General features: G+C 38.7%; 2 protein-coding genes and 1 long non-coding RNA gene across 4 annotated transcripts; all 3 read left to right on the top strand.

Moving 5' to 3' along the window:
- Positions 1 to 894: 894 nt before the first annotated feature.
- Positions 895 to 4,263, top strand: LOC143879261 (uncharacterized). Its single transcript, XR_013251182.1, has 2 exons — positions 895 to 1,035; positions 4,044 to 4,263. It is a non-coding gene; the product is annotated as an uncharacterized LOC143879261 (long non-coding RNA).
- LOC143879260 (F-box/kelch-repeat protein At5g15710-like) lies at positions 971 to 3,724 on the top strand. The gene has a single exon (XM_077381540.1). The coding sequence runs from the start codon at positions 1,550 to 1,552 to the stop codon at positions 2,825 to 2,827; it is 1,278 nt and encodes a 425-aa protein (XP_077237655.1). The 5' UTR covers positions 971 to 1,549; the 3' UTR covers positions 2,828 to 3,724.
- A 6,976-nt stretch (positions 4,264 to 11,239) lies between the features above and the next one.
- Positions 11,240 to 12,987, top strand: LOC143878210 (uncharacterized). Of its 2 annotated transcripts, none has more exons than XM_077380512.1 (5): positions 11,240 to 11,580; positions 11,670 to 11,734; positions 11,823 to 11,952; positions 12,430 to 12,491; positions 12,639 to 12,987. In XM_077380512.1, the coding sequence occupies exons 1-5, from the start codon at positions 11,493 to 11,495 to the stop codon at positions 12,900 to 12,902; spliced, it is 609 nt and encodes a 202-aa protein (XP_077236627.1). In that variant the 5' UTR covers positions 11,240 to 11,492; the 3' UTR covers positions 12,903 to 12,987. The 2 variants fall into 2 exon arrangements, with proteins under 2 accessions (XP_077236627.1, XP_077236626.1); XM_077380511.1 differs by having other exon boundaries at positions 11,661 to 11,734.
- Positions 12,988 to 15,870: the final 2,883 nt, after the last annotated feature.

Raw genomic sequence — 15,870 nt, 5'->3', positions numbered from 1 at the left:
GTTTACACAATAGTCAGAACAATCTAGATCTTCAAGATTATACTAACTCAAAAGTTGATCTAAAAGGAAAGATTCTATACCGTAGATACACATGTAAGTTGGTATCAGCGGTACCGACCTTGATATCTGATCCAACAGCAGCGCACATTTTAAGATGCTGTTGTTGGATCAAATATCAAGGGCGGTACCTCTGTTGCCTCGTCTTTCATGCCTTCTATTATCTAGTATAACCAAGGTATTATCTCCAAGGCCTACAACAAAAACGAAGCTTCTATGAAGAGAACACACCTTTAAAGGAAGAAAAAACTAAAGAGAGGAGATAGTGCCTTGGTTTTTATAACTCGCAGCGAGAAGTTTAAGGGCCAAGCTTGGTCAAGAGGTGAGAGCAAGCACACTTACATTCTATTGTAGGCGATGTCAGCCGGGTTGCAAGGAAGGGTTTGGGAATCAATCTAGTGTTAAATCAATTGGAGTTAATGTGCAGTTCTTTTCATATTGGAGGGTTAGGATCATCTTATGGAAAAGATTTGCGGGGTATGCCTTATTTACATTGCGGCCCATCAAATGAACAGTTTGGATCATCATAAGAAGTGGGCCCAATGTACTTTTAGAAGAATACTAGACTTATCACATGTAAAACCTCCTATAATGATCCGATGATGGTAGAAACCATGTCAATTGAGTAGACTTGTTATGGTCAATAATACGGGAAATGTTTTAATCGCCCATTTTTTTACTTGGGACAGCCCCTTCTAGTATAAAAGAGAAGTCATAAATACGCCAAGGGGGCTGTCCGAATTTAATATAAGGGGCGAATATATCACTTCCCCAACAATATTCTCAAAACTGTTACATTGAACCTTTCAATGCGCACATTTCCTCCAGCGCATTTTAGTAGATACCAATTTTTTACCTGACGACAAAACATTCACTCTTGAAATCTCAGAGAGGGATTTTTCTTTCCCGTTCAACAAATTTTCTCCGCTCATGTGAAGGGCTTTTACTCCGAAAATGGCGGAATTTTGAGATCAAAAGGTACGGCTCTCCAACATGATTTCTAAAATTCAGGAATTATTCGATCAAATATACGGATCTCGAATATGATTTATAAAATTTAGGGATTACTCGATTTTTAATTATTTTACAAATTTAGGGATTTGATCTGCAGTTCGATTCTCATTCCTCTGTAATCGATGTTTGGAGCTTCTAGGGCATCGGATGTTGGGGTTTCTAGGGTTTCGAAGTAAAGATCTTGTATTTCCTGTCGCTTTTTTATTTGAGATACTTTAAAGTTAGGGTTTTTTTATATATATCTGTAATGAGATTTTCGTTTGATTGTAATCGATGTTCTGAGTTTTAGGTAAAGATTTTAGAAAGTTATGGCTTTGATTCCCTATTCGGTTTACATTCTATTATAATCCACGTTTTAGGGCTTCTAGGGTTTCGAACTAGGGGTTTTGGATCTGCGTAAGAGGAATTGTCATTAGGTCTGTTTTCAAAACGTTCTAGACTCTGGGGTTAGGGTTTCTTTCTATTTATTTCTGAAATCATGGATGGAATTGGCATTCCTGATTCTGGAAACCGAGAATTAGGGTTTAGCTTTGCAAAAAATGATATTTTTCGTGAAGATGTTCTTCCAAAGCCATCAGCCATTTCAAGTAGGAGTGGTGTTAGGAACACAAGCCCGTCTCGGCAGAAGGTAGTCAAGACGAAACCCCGTGGATTCGATGAAGAGACTGTTTCATCGTTTAATAAAATCATACATTCAGACGTTCGAATGGAAGATAACATATGGGCACTATTGCCTGAGGATTTATTAAACGAAATCCTCCTTAGGTTTCCTCCGTTTTATATCTTTCGCCTGCGATCAGTGTGCAAACGGTGGAATTTGATACTGCAAGACAATAGTTTCCTAAAATTTCACTCACGAGTGCCATCTCATGGACCCTGCCTTCTTACATTCTGGAAGAACTCACAGACCCCGCAATGCTCGGTTTTTAGCTTGCCGCTGAAGACATGGTATAAGCCTCCGTTCACATTTCTGCCAGATTGGGCGTTTTGGTTAGTTGGTTCTTCTGGTGGCCTTGTTTGCCTCTCTGGGTTGGATGGGCTGACCTTCAAGACTCTAGTTTGTAATCCCCTTACTCAAGCCTGGAGGACATTACCAAGCATGCATTATAATCAGCAAAGACAATTGATCATGGTCGTTGATAGGATGGACAGATCGTTTAAAGTCATTGCCGCAAGTGATATCTATGGTGACAAAACATTGCCAACCGAGGTGTATGATTCAAAGCTGAATAGCTGGTCTCTTCATCAGATAATGCCCGCTGTTAATTTATGCTCGTCAAAGATGGCATTCTGCGACTCTAGGTTGTATTTGGAAACGCTTTCGCCACTTGGTTTGATGATGTATCGGGTAGATACAGGGTACTGGGAACATATTCCGGCTAAGTTTCCGCGATCCTTGTTGGATGGTTATCTTGTTGCTGGTGCACAGAAGCGCCTGTTTTTGGTTGGAAGGATAGGGCTATATAGCACTCTCCAGAGTATGAGGATTTGGGAATTGGACCATGCGAAGACACTGTGGGTGGAAATAAGTAGGATGCCACCGAAGTATTTTAGGGCTCTCTTAAGGTTATCAGCGGAAAGGTTTGAGTGCTTTGGGCAGGAAAATTTGATCTGCTTTACATCGTGGAACCAAGGGAAAGGTCTTCTTTATGATGTCGATAAGAAAGTGTGGTCGTGGATTGCTGGTTGTGCGCTTCAGTCTTGCAACAGTCAAGTCTGCTTTTATGAGCCTAGGTTTGATGCTTCCATCTACTGAGGATTTTGCTTGGGTGGCAGTGTGTGAAGGAAGGATGCCATTAAAAAAAATGCTCAAAGGAAAGATATCAGATGTCATGATATATGACCCAGGTTCATCATGAGAAGGGATTATTTTAATTCATGAAAATGGGTCACAGAATTTTGATTTCTCAGATGGTGCAATATAAATAATGAATGTTTGTTTGTTCAAATGAAATGGTATACAGATAATGGGGGAATAGGTAATGCAGGCATCATTTTGAAATGTACACTGTCGTGGCTGGAATCTGACTCATTGAATGAAGAATTGCATGAGGTTGCGTTTTTTCCTTTTCCGTCCTCCTTTTCCCCAGGTGTGAACATTGCAAATCTCCTGGTCAAGATAGTTGTTTCATTCATTCCTCAACTTCACCATTTTTTCCAAAATGGCTTCTAGATCCAGTTATTTCTTTCTTGAGAAGCCTCTATATTTGGGATTTCTCTTGAAGGACTGCCTGCTGCAATTCAGCATTACAAGTAACAGTCCAGAAAAGTATTATTCTTTTACAGGGATATTTATCTTTGAAAGTAATTCCACCTGGTCCTGGGGCACAATCAACTACATGGATTGGTTCGTATAATAGTTGGATTCTTAGACAAAGATCAGACTTGTTAAATGGATTATATTCTGAAAGGTGCATTTGAGAAAGGAGGTAAGAAAATATAGGGTTTTCTTAAGTTTCTTTATCCTCACTACAAACGTTTGACATGTGTGAGTTGATTATTTAATTTTCTTCTTGACATAGCTCATTATTCCCATTTTTGTCAAGTTGCTGTTTTGGCATGTTTTTGTATCTGTTGTTAAGAACTATTTATGATGTACACCTGCCAAATTACCATATCTTATGATCTTACGTTGGGTCATAAATTATTTTTATTTTGCTTTTATTGTATGTCATTGTAGCATAGGGATTCTTTAGGGATTTTTGGTGAGTGACTGCATAGTGACGTAATGGTGGGATGACCCCATCAGGTGCTAATGGATTGCTTTATTTTACCTTACATTCTGGGCATTTGGTATTTTTGTGTGTCTTATGACCTCATAATCTGGATCCCACCTGCTGCTCGCAGGCATTACCTAGCCCACTACAAGCCTTGAAATGCTGGAACTGACTTATTATTTGGTCAGCTCCTGTCACTGCTTATGCTCTTGGGTTCTAATGCTGTGAATTGGGATACTCATCTTTGAATTTCAGGTGCTGCTGGTCTCCGATATTTGTTTGTGGTTTAATCATACATTACCAGGACTTGAAGCTATCAGGTAGTACATGTTTGTTTTCTATTTAATTTAGACTGTAATTCTGTCTTGGGTAAGGCGTGGCATAACACCTGGACATGCCATGAAGCTCCTTACAATTTGTTACACAACATCCATTTTCTCCTTTTATTGTTTTCTTTGTGGAAGAGATCAGCAGATATCAGTCCTCACTGTGGCTAGTTCAATTGCCCTGTTTTATTGTTTCCATGAAATTGTAAGTTCTGTTGTGATTGATTTGGTGTTTCTCTTGATGAGCTATGCTTTGGATGATTTAGTGGTATCCTTGTTATTTAATGTACTGTTCATAAGACCCTTGTAGTACTTTGGAGGCTCATACAGAGATGGCATACCTGTCTCGATGTTAGATTTTGTCCAACTCTAAAGATTTTATTAGAAGAGAATGAAGCTGCCTCAGTAAGTTTCTTGGGCTATGGCTTTGATACCTTGCTATGTCACCTCATCCTGCATTGCAGTTTGGTACCTCATGTTTCCTTTTGGAAAATGATATATCCGCCCCTTTTGATCACCAGGAACACCCCCTGTCAGTGTATCAATAACTAAAGAGGGGCTGTTGTACTTATGTCAGAAGAATTCAATGCCCCTGATTGCCACAAACACTGACAGGGGGTGTTCCTGGTGATCAAAAGGGGCGGATATATCACTTCCCTTGTTTTTTTAATTACTCTCATTGGCAAACTCAAAAACATTTTCTTTCTCGTGGCATTTGTAAAGGCGAACGACAACTTCTGCCTTTGGCCTAATTTATATGGATGGAAAGCTTTGCTGGAAACGGACGAACCCTGAACCGTAGACTTTTTCCCAATGCCAATGAAGACATATTTGAGAAGTTATGAAGGGGACACTGGGGGTTGTTCCGTGCAGTAGATAAACCTTAAAGAAACTTTTCTTCCCAGCTCCCAGTAGTTGCTTAAATCCCCTTTTACAAGCTCAATAGAGGGTGTGTTAGATTGTGTGCTTCTAGTGAACTGTTCATTTCAATGATCTTTCTACTAGTATCTTTGCAGCAAATAAAAAATGCTCTTTCAAGATGGAAGGAACTGTTAATCTTTCCATTAGAATCTTTGCAGTGGATAAAAAATTTCTTTCAAGATGGAAGGAATTGTTCTTCAGAGCATGTGAAGTTCCAGCTCCCAAGCAGTTAAAATGGGAATGCTGAGTAGGCATTGATGTGGCAACTTGAACTTCACTTTTTGGCTCAACATAGTTCTGTCATTTGCAATGGCAACTAGAAGAATCCTTTCCTCTCCAGTCTGCTCATTTGAGAAAAAAGTCACTTGGCTATAGTAGTGCATATACAATTCTGACAAGCATGTTCTTTGCTTGACTGTCTACACTAAAATCCATGATGTATCTTACCATGAAATTTATCTATCCTCTTACCATTTTTGTTGAGAAAGGTCATTGATTGACATACTTCACAGCTCTCTTAGCCTACACACAAAAAAAAAACTAGGATAAAAAGTGAATAACAGATGTAACCCATTTGCTATTAACAACTTATAGCATTGTACTCTTATACCAAATGAGAAATTCATGAAGAAAATACCTTCAATTTTTTAGGCATTGCCAATCCAAAGTTGGGATTTTGGTTTTAAAAATGGGGTTTTACAGAAGATCACCTATCCAATGAGATATTCTTAAATAGCCACTTCTACTTTAGGATATACAAAAGAGCACCTACTGTTTGTGTAGAAACCTACTGTTTGTGTAGAAACCTACTGTTTGTGTAGAAACCTGGATGGCTAAAATTGAACTTTGATGGGAGCTCAAAAGGTAAGCCAGGACCTGGACCTGCAGATATAGGAGGCGTCATCCGTGATTCATTTGGCAGGACAGTAATGACATATGCAGGTTCGGCGGGAATATGTTGAAGCAGAAGCTAAGGCACTATTATGGGGTCTAAGAAGGTGAAAGGGCCATGGAAATTAGCCACATTTACAGCTAAAATTAGGGACCTTATCCAGATTGTTGATCCCCATTTTTAACATATAAGGCGATGAGCAAATGAAAGTGCCGATAAAGTGGCAAAAGAAAGGGTAGATATAGTGGGAGTTCAGATCATAGAGGCCGGTGTTATTTCTTATTATAATCCACCCTAAGGGTAATATTCTCATTACATGTGGTAATCTTGGGGTTGCTGCTTGGTGCAGAGAAGATTTGAGGCCACACTATTTGTATTTGCAGATCACAGTTGGTCCAAACAATAGTTTTGATCAAGGTTTTAGATTTCGTTTTCTGGTCTAACTTCGGTCCTCACTCAAACTGAAATTGGTAGAAGCGCCTGAAATGCCGGTTTTTTGGGCTGAAATTTTGGTAATTTTCACTGAAATTCTGTACAGAAATAAAAAATTAATATTTTATAAAAATATATGCGAACCGGTTGAATGTTTACAAGGGTCGGGAGCCGTTAGAGGTGTTAAATTATATGGTGTCTGCACGTAATTGTGTGTGTGTGTATATATATATATATATATATATATATATATATATATATATATATATATATATATAGAGAGAGAGAGAGAGAGAGAGAGAGAGAGAGAGAAGGTACTCCCTGGAGTAGATTACTTATCTACTCCCTACCTTAAAATAACAGTTGGGGCCACATTGTTTGGGTGATCAAAAGCATTCATTTGATGGGCCCTCACATAGATATGTGCCCAAAAAATCAGCTCGATAGGATCATCCTAACCCTATGAACTATGGAGGCAAAAATGGACGTGTATAAACCTGCACAAATCTGTCCATTTTTTGCCCCCACAGTTCATAGGGTTAAGATGATCTTATCGAGCTGATTTTTTGGGCACACCCTATCTATGTGAGGGCGCATCAAATGAATGCTTTGGATCATCCAAACAATGTAGCCCCAACTGTTATTTTAAAGTAGGGAGTAGATAAGTTATCTACTCCATGGAGTACCTTCTCTTCTCTCATATATATATATATATATAGTGAGCCCACATTAATATTTGTTGATCCAAACCATTCATTTGTTGGGCGCGAGGTAAGTAGGTTGTGCCCCCAAAATCATCTCTATAGGATGATCTCAATCCTTCGATCTATAGAGTTATCTATAATGTGTCATCTCTCTACAGAACTGAGGGATATGATCAGCAAATAATATGGGCCCCACTGTATTTTTAAAATAGTGCACATATATGGGTAGGGCTAGACGTACCCTGCAATGGTGGGAGCCTGCACTAGGCTGCCTTTTTTTTTTGTGCATATATATATGTGGTACTTTAAATACATATCGATAGTCAAGGGTCTATGCACGCTAGGGTGCAACTTCGGTCGACTCAACTCGTACGGACAGATTAGACCCGATTTTGGCTTGGCTTTGGTTGGTATTTTCTCAGGTTCGGATGGAAAAGCCAACCCGAATTAATTTTGGGGGGAGTTAAAGTTGAGACCTTGGCCAAAACTGACCCGACCCTAACATGACCCGTCCGATAGTTTTATCGTGATTTTCATAATTTTAAGGTTTAATGTTTTTCTTGTATTTTTAGCTTCTGCCATAGGACAACCCGAACCCATTTTGAAAAGACGCGTCAGACGACCAGGCTAGAGTTGAGAGATTTAGAGGCGGGTTGGGTGAGGCTTGACCCTCTTTGACCCTAGGCTCGGTTTAGGGTTGAGGGAATGCTACCTTGGGTTGGCCTCAATCAGACCCAACCTGACCGGATTTACACATCTAATACACGTATCAAATGAGAAAGGAGGAGGAGAAGGTGAAGAAAAAGAGTTAGGTGGTGGCTTCCATGTGTTGTGATCGTCCCCCAAAAGCCAAAAAAGATTTTCATGGCTTTGAAGTTTGAACTTTGAACTACCGTCCAAGTCTAGCGTCAGTTCCAAAGTAATATATATTATTTCCATGTATGTAACTTTTACGAAATTAGAATCTCTAAGCCTCAAAGACTCCATCGTCGTACACATGCGGTACTAAGTGAGGAACACAACCCAACTCAAGGAGACATAGTACTTGCCTACTGCCATTTACCAATGCAAAATTACCCTAGTCCCTTTGCTTATGCTTTGAGAGAAGTGATCCACTGTATACACTGACTATTCTGTGTATGCCAAACATTCACATCTTTGTATGAAATTCACCACTAGTTTTGATCGTGATTCATGACAACGTTGTAGTAATGGGATCCATTTAAGTAGAGAGCGGATCACACTAGTTATCACTTATCACCACTCGATCATGATCAAACAGAACTTTAAAGTGTACACTGACTACTCTTTTAGACTCGAGGGAGGGGCTGTCCCGAGTAAAAATCTCCCCCATAAGATGATACTAACCCTTACATTTGTGAAGGCTTGTAAACAGTTGTTTCTTTAAACCTGCTGAGTCTATCATTTTTACTCAACATATATATCAGATGGTTAGGATCATCTTATGGAGTTGGGGCACAGCCGGTTCATGGTGGGACCAACAAATGTACAGCTTTGATCAACTAGATAGATGGGGCCACTGTGCTTTTTGTAGAAGACAGTCCACGTATCAAATAAAACCCCGTTTTCGAGATAAAATTGTTCGCTAGGTTTTCACGCTTTGGTTTGCACGCTAGACATGTGGTGGCCATTGTTAAGCAAATGGAAATGATTTTCCAAATAGGGCATTTCAAACCGACTTAGTAACAGTTGACACACTTCACAAGGGGCACCCACTAATATAGTATTGGAGGGCACGCCCTCGTGTTCTAAACTCTTTCCATCCCCAAACCCTAAAGTTAATATAATACTTGTTTTAGTGTTTAATGATGATGATGGGTTAGTGATTCTAGGTAATAATCACTTGCTCATGTCTCTTGAGCTCTTAATTTCATGCTCATGCCCCTTTGCCAACTATGCTTCCTACCCACCACTCTCTCTCTCTCTCTCTCTCTCTCTCTCTCTCTCTCTCTCTCTCTCTCTCTCTCTCTCTCTCTCTCTCTCTCTCTCTCTCACACACACACACACACACACACAAGCCCTTGAAGAAAATTTGACTTAAAGAGCCTTTGGTAACAAATTCAACCATTTTTTCTGCCATCTTTCCTAAACAAAGCTAAATTTGACTTAAAGAGCCTTTGGTAACAAATTCAACCATTTTTTCTGTCATCTTTCCTAAACAAAGCTAACAATTAATATAAATCAGCTGACCTTGTCCTACTTTTGCTTAAGTAGAGAAAGAAAACTCTCTCTCTCTCTCTCTCTGAAGCCCTTGAAGAAAAAAATTAAGTGCCTCTCCTTACAAATTCAACCTCGTTTTGCTGTCATCTTTACTAAATAAAGTTAACAATTCATATAAATCAGCTGGCTTTTTTTGACATTTGCTTCCCTAGGGGAAAAAACACACACACACACAAACAAACAAAGAAACTTTCTCTATTTAATCTTAAGAAAAACACACACATCCAAACAAAGTAACTGACCGTTTGATTTAGCTATCAACGGACTGGGTGAAGCATGTAATAAAAAGAAGAATATTCTAATCTTGTTTGGTTGCTGGTTTTTTTTGTTCCTGGGAGTTATGTGGGAGAAAAAAATTTCCTGGGAGATAGGTGAGGAAAAAAAAGTCTTAGAAGTATCCGGGTAAAATAAAAATCCCATGTTTGGTTGACCGGATTATGGTGGGAAAAAAAAAAACCTTTGTTTGGTTGCTTGAACTGTTGGGTAGAAAAAAAAATTCTTCTCAAGCTTATTTTTGGTTCCTGAGTTTATTTTTGTTCCTGGGGTTATCTTGGGATGGGATGAAAAGGCAATCATTACAAAAGTGGGATTAAAAAATTCACCCACAAGTAATCATTACAAGAGTGGGATTAAAATAAACCTAGTGTTAAAAGGCAACCAAACATGGGATGGGACCAAAATTTAACTTACTCTCCCAAATAACTCCCAGGAACAAAAAAAACCCGGCAACCAAACAGAGCCATGAGAACTATAATCAAGAACCTCGTTAGTTTATTTATAAACTCAAACTTTTTGCTAATATATTTCCTTCATTTTTCCAAATAAAAAAACAGCAATTCAGCATTTGTTTAGGTGGATAAATGAGCACCCAAATTGCAATTTAGGTATTTTGCAATTTCATTTTCACCCATATATTACAATAAAAAAAAGGACACCCGAATTGCAATATCCAAATGCATATTACCTTAAGCTAAGAGCCTTTTCTTTCGATAATAACCAATTAGTCTTTTAATAACATTTTTAGCTACTAAACATGTCTAAAGGGTCTCAAATGAGTCACTTACAACCAATACAAGATAGAATCCAAGGTATTTATTCCCCATTAACATCCAAAACCTTATAACCTCTCAAGGCAAGCAGGTTTCACCCATCTGTTAGGGTCACAATGAAATATCATTTTAAGGCATGTTTGGCAGCGATGAAAAAAATCATGGAATATTTATTTAACCAAGGTGAGAGAAGTTAAGGAGGGCTGGTGAGAGAGAGATTTGAGAGGGTACGTCTTGACTGAGGAAAGCATGTGATAGGGTAGGTAAAAGAAGAAGAATAAAAAATCAATCTATTGCTAGAGTCTAAGTGTTTTATGAATTCTGGTACGGGTCCTGCCTATCCCCAGCTTACCGATAAAAATAAAAATAAAAAGTTTTATGAAATGTTTTCTCGTCGCAAGCATTCATACTAAATTCTTTTATGCAATAATTTTTCATACAAATTATGCTATTTATATTTTAATTTTGTGAGAAATGTAACGTACGATTACCTCTTGAACCCAACCTAGTCAAAGTCAAACCAAGGTCAAGATGGCCAACAATGACAGGTTTAGTATGAAAAATACTCATCTCTTCACACTAATTTCCATTAGAAACATGCTAAGCTTGCCACCTTAGCTTCCACTACCATAAGAAACTGTGCCAAAGACAAGTTGGGGGCCTTGTGATTCTCTCTTCAAACTTACACCAACCTCACTTTCATGTCTCATTTCCACTAATACCAGAAGCCTTAATTAAAGCCCTAAAACATATGTTGATATGGGAACTAGAGTCCAATAATATAATGTAAGTATCGAAATTCGAGGTTTTGGTGGGTACACCATTTTCACCCTCCTCGTTGCATGCATGGCGGCAGACAGGCTCAGAACACCCGTATCTTCCATTCCACGCTGTTACACACACAAAATCCCCTTTACAGTTCAAACAACCCCAAAAAAACCACATTCAACTTCTCAAGCTTTGAAACACTACACTTTTTTGAGTTCTTCCAAAGTCCTATTTGAATCCAACACGACAAAATAAAATAAAGGCGATCTTGGAACCCTAGCTTTGACTTAGCTTGGGCTTATAAAAACCCACCCACCCTGTTACATCTTCCTTCTCTTTTGTTGCGCATCAAAGATACAAGGAAAGCAAACATGATACCCATAAGGTTCACAAGCTTATTATTAGGGATTTTGTTGGTTATTCTTGCTGTGAAGGACTCCATTGCACATACCCACCAAGGTATTCTTTTCTTCTTCTTTGTGCATTTGTGGCAATGGGTTTCTATGGAAGATTATAGTGATGTACTTAACTCATTTTAGTTGTAACAGAGGCTGCGTCAACGGCGGATAACTATCGGTTTGTGGTGAATAATGGCTATTCGGCAGCTAATCAGGTAGCTAGGTTTTTTCATGCATGATTGTTCTTAGCATAAAATTTTATCTTGTGGGGAGGTTTTTGTATTGAATCAAACATGTTTTCAGGAACTTTCGGGCGATGTTGACGCTAGCAATGATAAAAAATGGCTTAAAGGAAGGAAAATGGCGGTGGACAATGTGTTAAGGAAGGAGATGAAAGAGGAATTGGTGAATAAAGATGCTTCAAAGATTTCAGGTGCAACCCATTCTGTTGGAATGAGTGAACATGAAAAGAAGGGGGAGTTCAGTGTAGCATGTAAATTGAGAGTTAGAAGTCTTCTTCCTATGAAAGTCCATGCGGTTGGTCATATTGCGTTTAGTGCTGATTATAACGTGCCAAAACCCCACCCACCCAAGAATAATTGAGGAAAAGCCCTTTATGGTTCTTTTTGTTTCTATATATGTGCAAGTGAAAACAAGTGAATGTATGTATGAAATTGAGTTTTGGTGTTTAAAGGAATATATATACTGAGAAGCTTTCTGTTCATATGTTTTTAACTGGGTTGCTTTTTTGAACTTGCATGGTCTTATAATTTAGAGTGGGTTTAATGATTTTCCTGCAATGGAAATGTTCATATTGTCATAGTGCCAGCTTTAGAATGTGGGCTGTTGGGACAAAGGAGAGGCTTATGGTTCCATTTGAATATTTGAATACTTAATTGTTTGGATGCAGGAAAGGGTAAGAATGCTTCAAACAAGCCATTTGGACAATCACAAACCGGGATGGATGATAAGGTATCTTTCTCATACAAAACATCCACCAATGCACAACTAAGTTTACACAGACTATATCTTGGTACTCTTAAATAGAATTTTGCTTGTATATATAGATTGTGTTGCCTATTCCAATCTAACATATGGTTCTTCTTATGAACATCACAGAAAAGTGGCAACAAGCTGAATCCAAAGACACTATATGCTGTCCAAAGAAAGAGAACTGATCTCCCAAATAGCCCACAACTTAACTCTCATGCCTTTGAGGCCACTTCAACCAATGATCTTTCTGAGACAGTTGAATCAGAAAAGCTTCTGCAGGGCGCCATTGAGACTATGAACATGGTGAGTATGGACTATAAGGATGACCCTCCTCGCAAGCCTCCGATCAACAACGCTCAACCTTTAAATGAAGAAAATGCTGAGCCTTAGTTAAACTCACAACTCTAGCATAGGAAAATAACTCTCTTTTATTTTGAAATACCAAACTTTTATTTAGTATAAAGGCAAGTATAGAAGTTCCTCTGTCTAAATATCAAATTTCCTTTTTGATTACTAAACTGAAAATTTAACTTAATTTGATATACATTGGATTGAGATTTGGATCTTCATTCAAAATTTCGAAATCTAATTTTAGGGTTTACGATCCCAAATCCCAATCCAGGTCTTTCTATGGCGACACTATGGTATACACATGAAATACAGAGTTAAGTGTTCACTGTTACAGAAATCTTGAATTTTCTAGCCCCATGTTTGGCCACCATGAAAAAATATAGCATGGAATATTTACGTTTAATTATGAGTCAAATAATCAGTGGCCTGATCACTGCAACCCCCTTTGTAAGGACGCACTAGTTGTCATTGTTGGAAAACGACAAATCTTTCCCTTTGTAAAGGGATCGATAAGTACATATAAGTAGAACTGTTGGGACTTGGGTAGAACTCACCCCTAAAAGCTAGCTGTTAAGGAGAGGGTGCCCAAGTCCTTATAATCCCTTCCACATCCATATACTTTTCCTATGTGGGATCTTTGCTTTCACATGGAATCCCCAAAACGAATGCGGAAACAGATTTTTGCTCCTGTTTCCCATAAATTAGATGCCTTTGACAACTTCTTTTGCTTTTTTAAGTCCTCTGCTCATTTTCAAGAAACACCCTTGTTACCTGCGGTAACTCTTATTTCAGAAGTAAAGGCACAAGGCAGATGGAAAACAACAAATAGGATGGCAGGGTCACAAAATTACGCTATACATTGTGCTCAATGCATTTGCATAGCTATGCTACCTCTAAGTTGTTAGTGACTTAAAAACTGTGAAAAGTAACAATGGCAGGGTCACAAAATTACGCCTTCAAGAACACTAAATAAGCATCCAAGAAATAGAGCAGAATACTGTAAAAGATACAATTCAATGATGCTTCAAATTTCAGAATTGGATTTTCTACATAAGCATTGATAAATTTAGTTGACAAAGGGCCAGAGAGTCGAGAAAGATTGAGGTCAGTCTTTCTGTCATGAAACACTGAGATGAGTATCTGTTCATTTGTTCTATAGAAAAGAAAATCTCAATTGAGGCAGGGCCAAGGCAACAATTGAGTCTGAACCATAGTTTCAAAGCATCCACGCAAACAATTAGGTGAGCCATATTTTAAAAACATCCATGCCAACAATCAGGTCTGAACCATAGTTTCAAACCTCTTACCATCGTGGACTTTCCTGAGTCGAATCCTTTTTACCTTGGTCGTGTTATTGTCCGAGTCTGTGTTTTGCCCTACAAAGTCAACCAAAACTCATTTGACTCTCCTAAATTATAACCGTGTCAACCGAGTTCTCAGCCCCGTCAACCAAGTACTGGACCACATTGGATCGACTTAGATTTGATTTGGCCGCATTTTGACCTGCAACCAGTTTTGAAACACTGGTCTGAACATACACAATATGGGGGATGTATTGTGTATGAATTCTTGTGTATGTATTGTGTATGTATTGTGCATGTATTGCTATGGCACTTGAACCCAATACGTGGTTGCCAAGCCACGTTACATGAATTCTTCTAAATAGGCGAAGAATCCATGTCGGACATGTCTCGGTTTCCTAATAATTCAGGATTCTCTAAGACACTTCTAGATCTCTTTTATCTTTTTTCCTTTCCTGGATATTACGACTACAACTTTACAAATACTGAATGTTTTGAGTTTTACCCATCCTAATAAAAAGTTGGGATTTACTAGGGTCCATCGCATAAGGTTTCGCGGATGGCCTGTTGCATGAAGACAAAATCTGCTGAAAAGTGAGCCGGTGTGGTTGCTCTCACATGCAACAGGCCATCCGCGAAATTAAGGGTGAAACTTGGGTCAGGTCGGGTTGAGGTTTTGCTAAAAAATGAATTGGAATCAACCCGAACCCGACCCGATTTCAAGGCAAAAGCTCAACCCAAGTTCCAAAAAATCAACCCGAGTTGCACCCCTAAGGGAAATGCCTTCTGCGATGGACGCTAGCAAATCCCTAGCAAGTTTCTTGAATGGAAATAAAATATTATATCTACTTAACCTATTAAAAATTTCAATATATTACTTATTATAACCATATTATTAATGGATTTGCTAGCGTGTCCATCGCGGAAGGCATGTTGGAGCAGCCCCCTCATGAATGAAGACAAAATTTATTGAAAAGCGAGCCTGTGCTAAAATCTCCCATACTTTTATTGGTTGTCCACACTGTAATTTTGCATTTTTTTTAAAATATCGTGGGACACACCTTGTTCATTGATCCAAACCATTCATTTCTTGGGCCACAACGTAGTGCTCCAAAACTTATCTCCATACGTTGATCCCAACCTTCTGATCAGTAGAGGCTTCTTTATGGTCCCATCATTCTATCTATCAGAGGGTTAGGATCATGCAGCTATTTGCGGACATCACAGGAAAACATATATCAGGGGGTTAGGACTTAGGATCACGCAAAACAAACAATGAACCCGGCGTGTGTAGTGGTGAATGTTCTACCGGCAGGGCTAAGATGGTGGGTCCATTCAATAAAAACGATGGGCCTACGTATAGGAACTAACTGTAGAAAAAATAATAGCAATAAGCAGAGAACACTGGTGAGGCGAAGATGAAGGGTCCAGGGTCCAGGGTCCACTGGCCAAAAACAAATAAAGATGAGATATATAGATTTGCTAGGGACCATAGCAGAATGCATTTTGCATGAGAGACCAGCAACAGGTTCACTTTTCAACAGATTTGGTCTTATTTATTTAACTCGTCTGAAGTGGCCTAACAGCCAAACAATAATGGATCTTTATACCAATTAGTGATCTACTAGTGTCACTAAGGGCTTGTTCGTTTTAGATTCTGACAATCGATTGTGAGTCCAAAACTGATTATTGGACTCAAAATCACG

Source organism: Tasmannia lanceolata, unplaced genomic scaffold, assembly GCF_043159265.1.
Source record: "Tasmannia lanceolata isolate RefF3 unplaced genomic scaffold, GAP_Taslan_0.1 ptg000006l, whole genome shotgun sequence".
NCBI lineage: Eukaryota > Viridiplantae > Streptophyta > Magnoliopsida > Canellales > Winteraceae > Tasmannia > Tasmannia lanceolata.
Note: the sequence above shows the minus strand (reverse complement) of the source record. Positions and strands in the feature narration are given on the sequence as shown.

What these genes read in the sequence shown, in the direction of transcription:
- LOC143878210 (XM_077380511.1), top strand. Translation starts at nt 11,493, where the DNA reads ATGATACCCATAAGGTTCACAAGCTTATTATTAGGGATTTTGTTGGTT. An exon ending in GCTATTCGGCAGCTAATCAG is followed by an intron (nt 11,735 to 11,822) that starts GTAGCTAGGTTT and finishes ACATGTTTTCAG; the next exon opens with GAACTTTCGGGCGATGTTGA. An exon ending in AAACCGGGATGGATGATAAG is followed by an intron (nt 12,492 to 12,638) that starts GTATCTTTCTCA and finishes TGAACATCACAG; the next exon opens with AAAAGTGGCAACAAGCTGAA.
- LOC143879260 (XM_077381540.1), top strand. Translation starts at nt 1,550, where the DNA reads ATGGATGGAATTGGCATTCCTGATTCTGGAAACCGAGAATTAGGGTTT.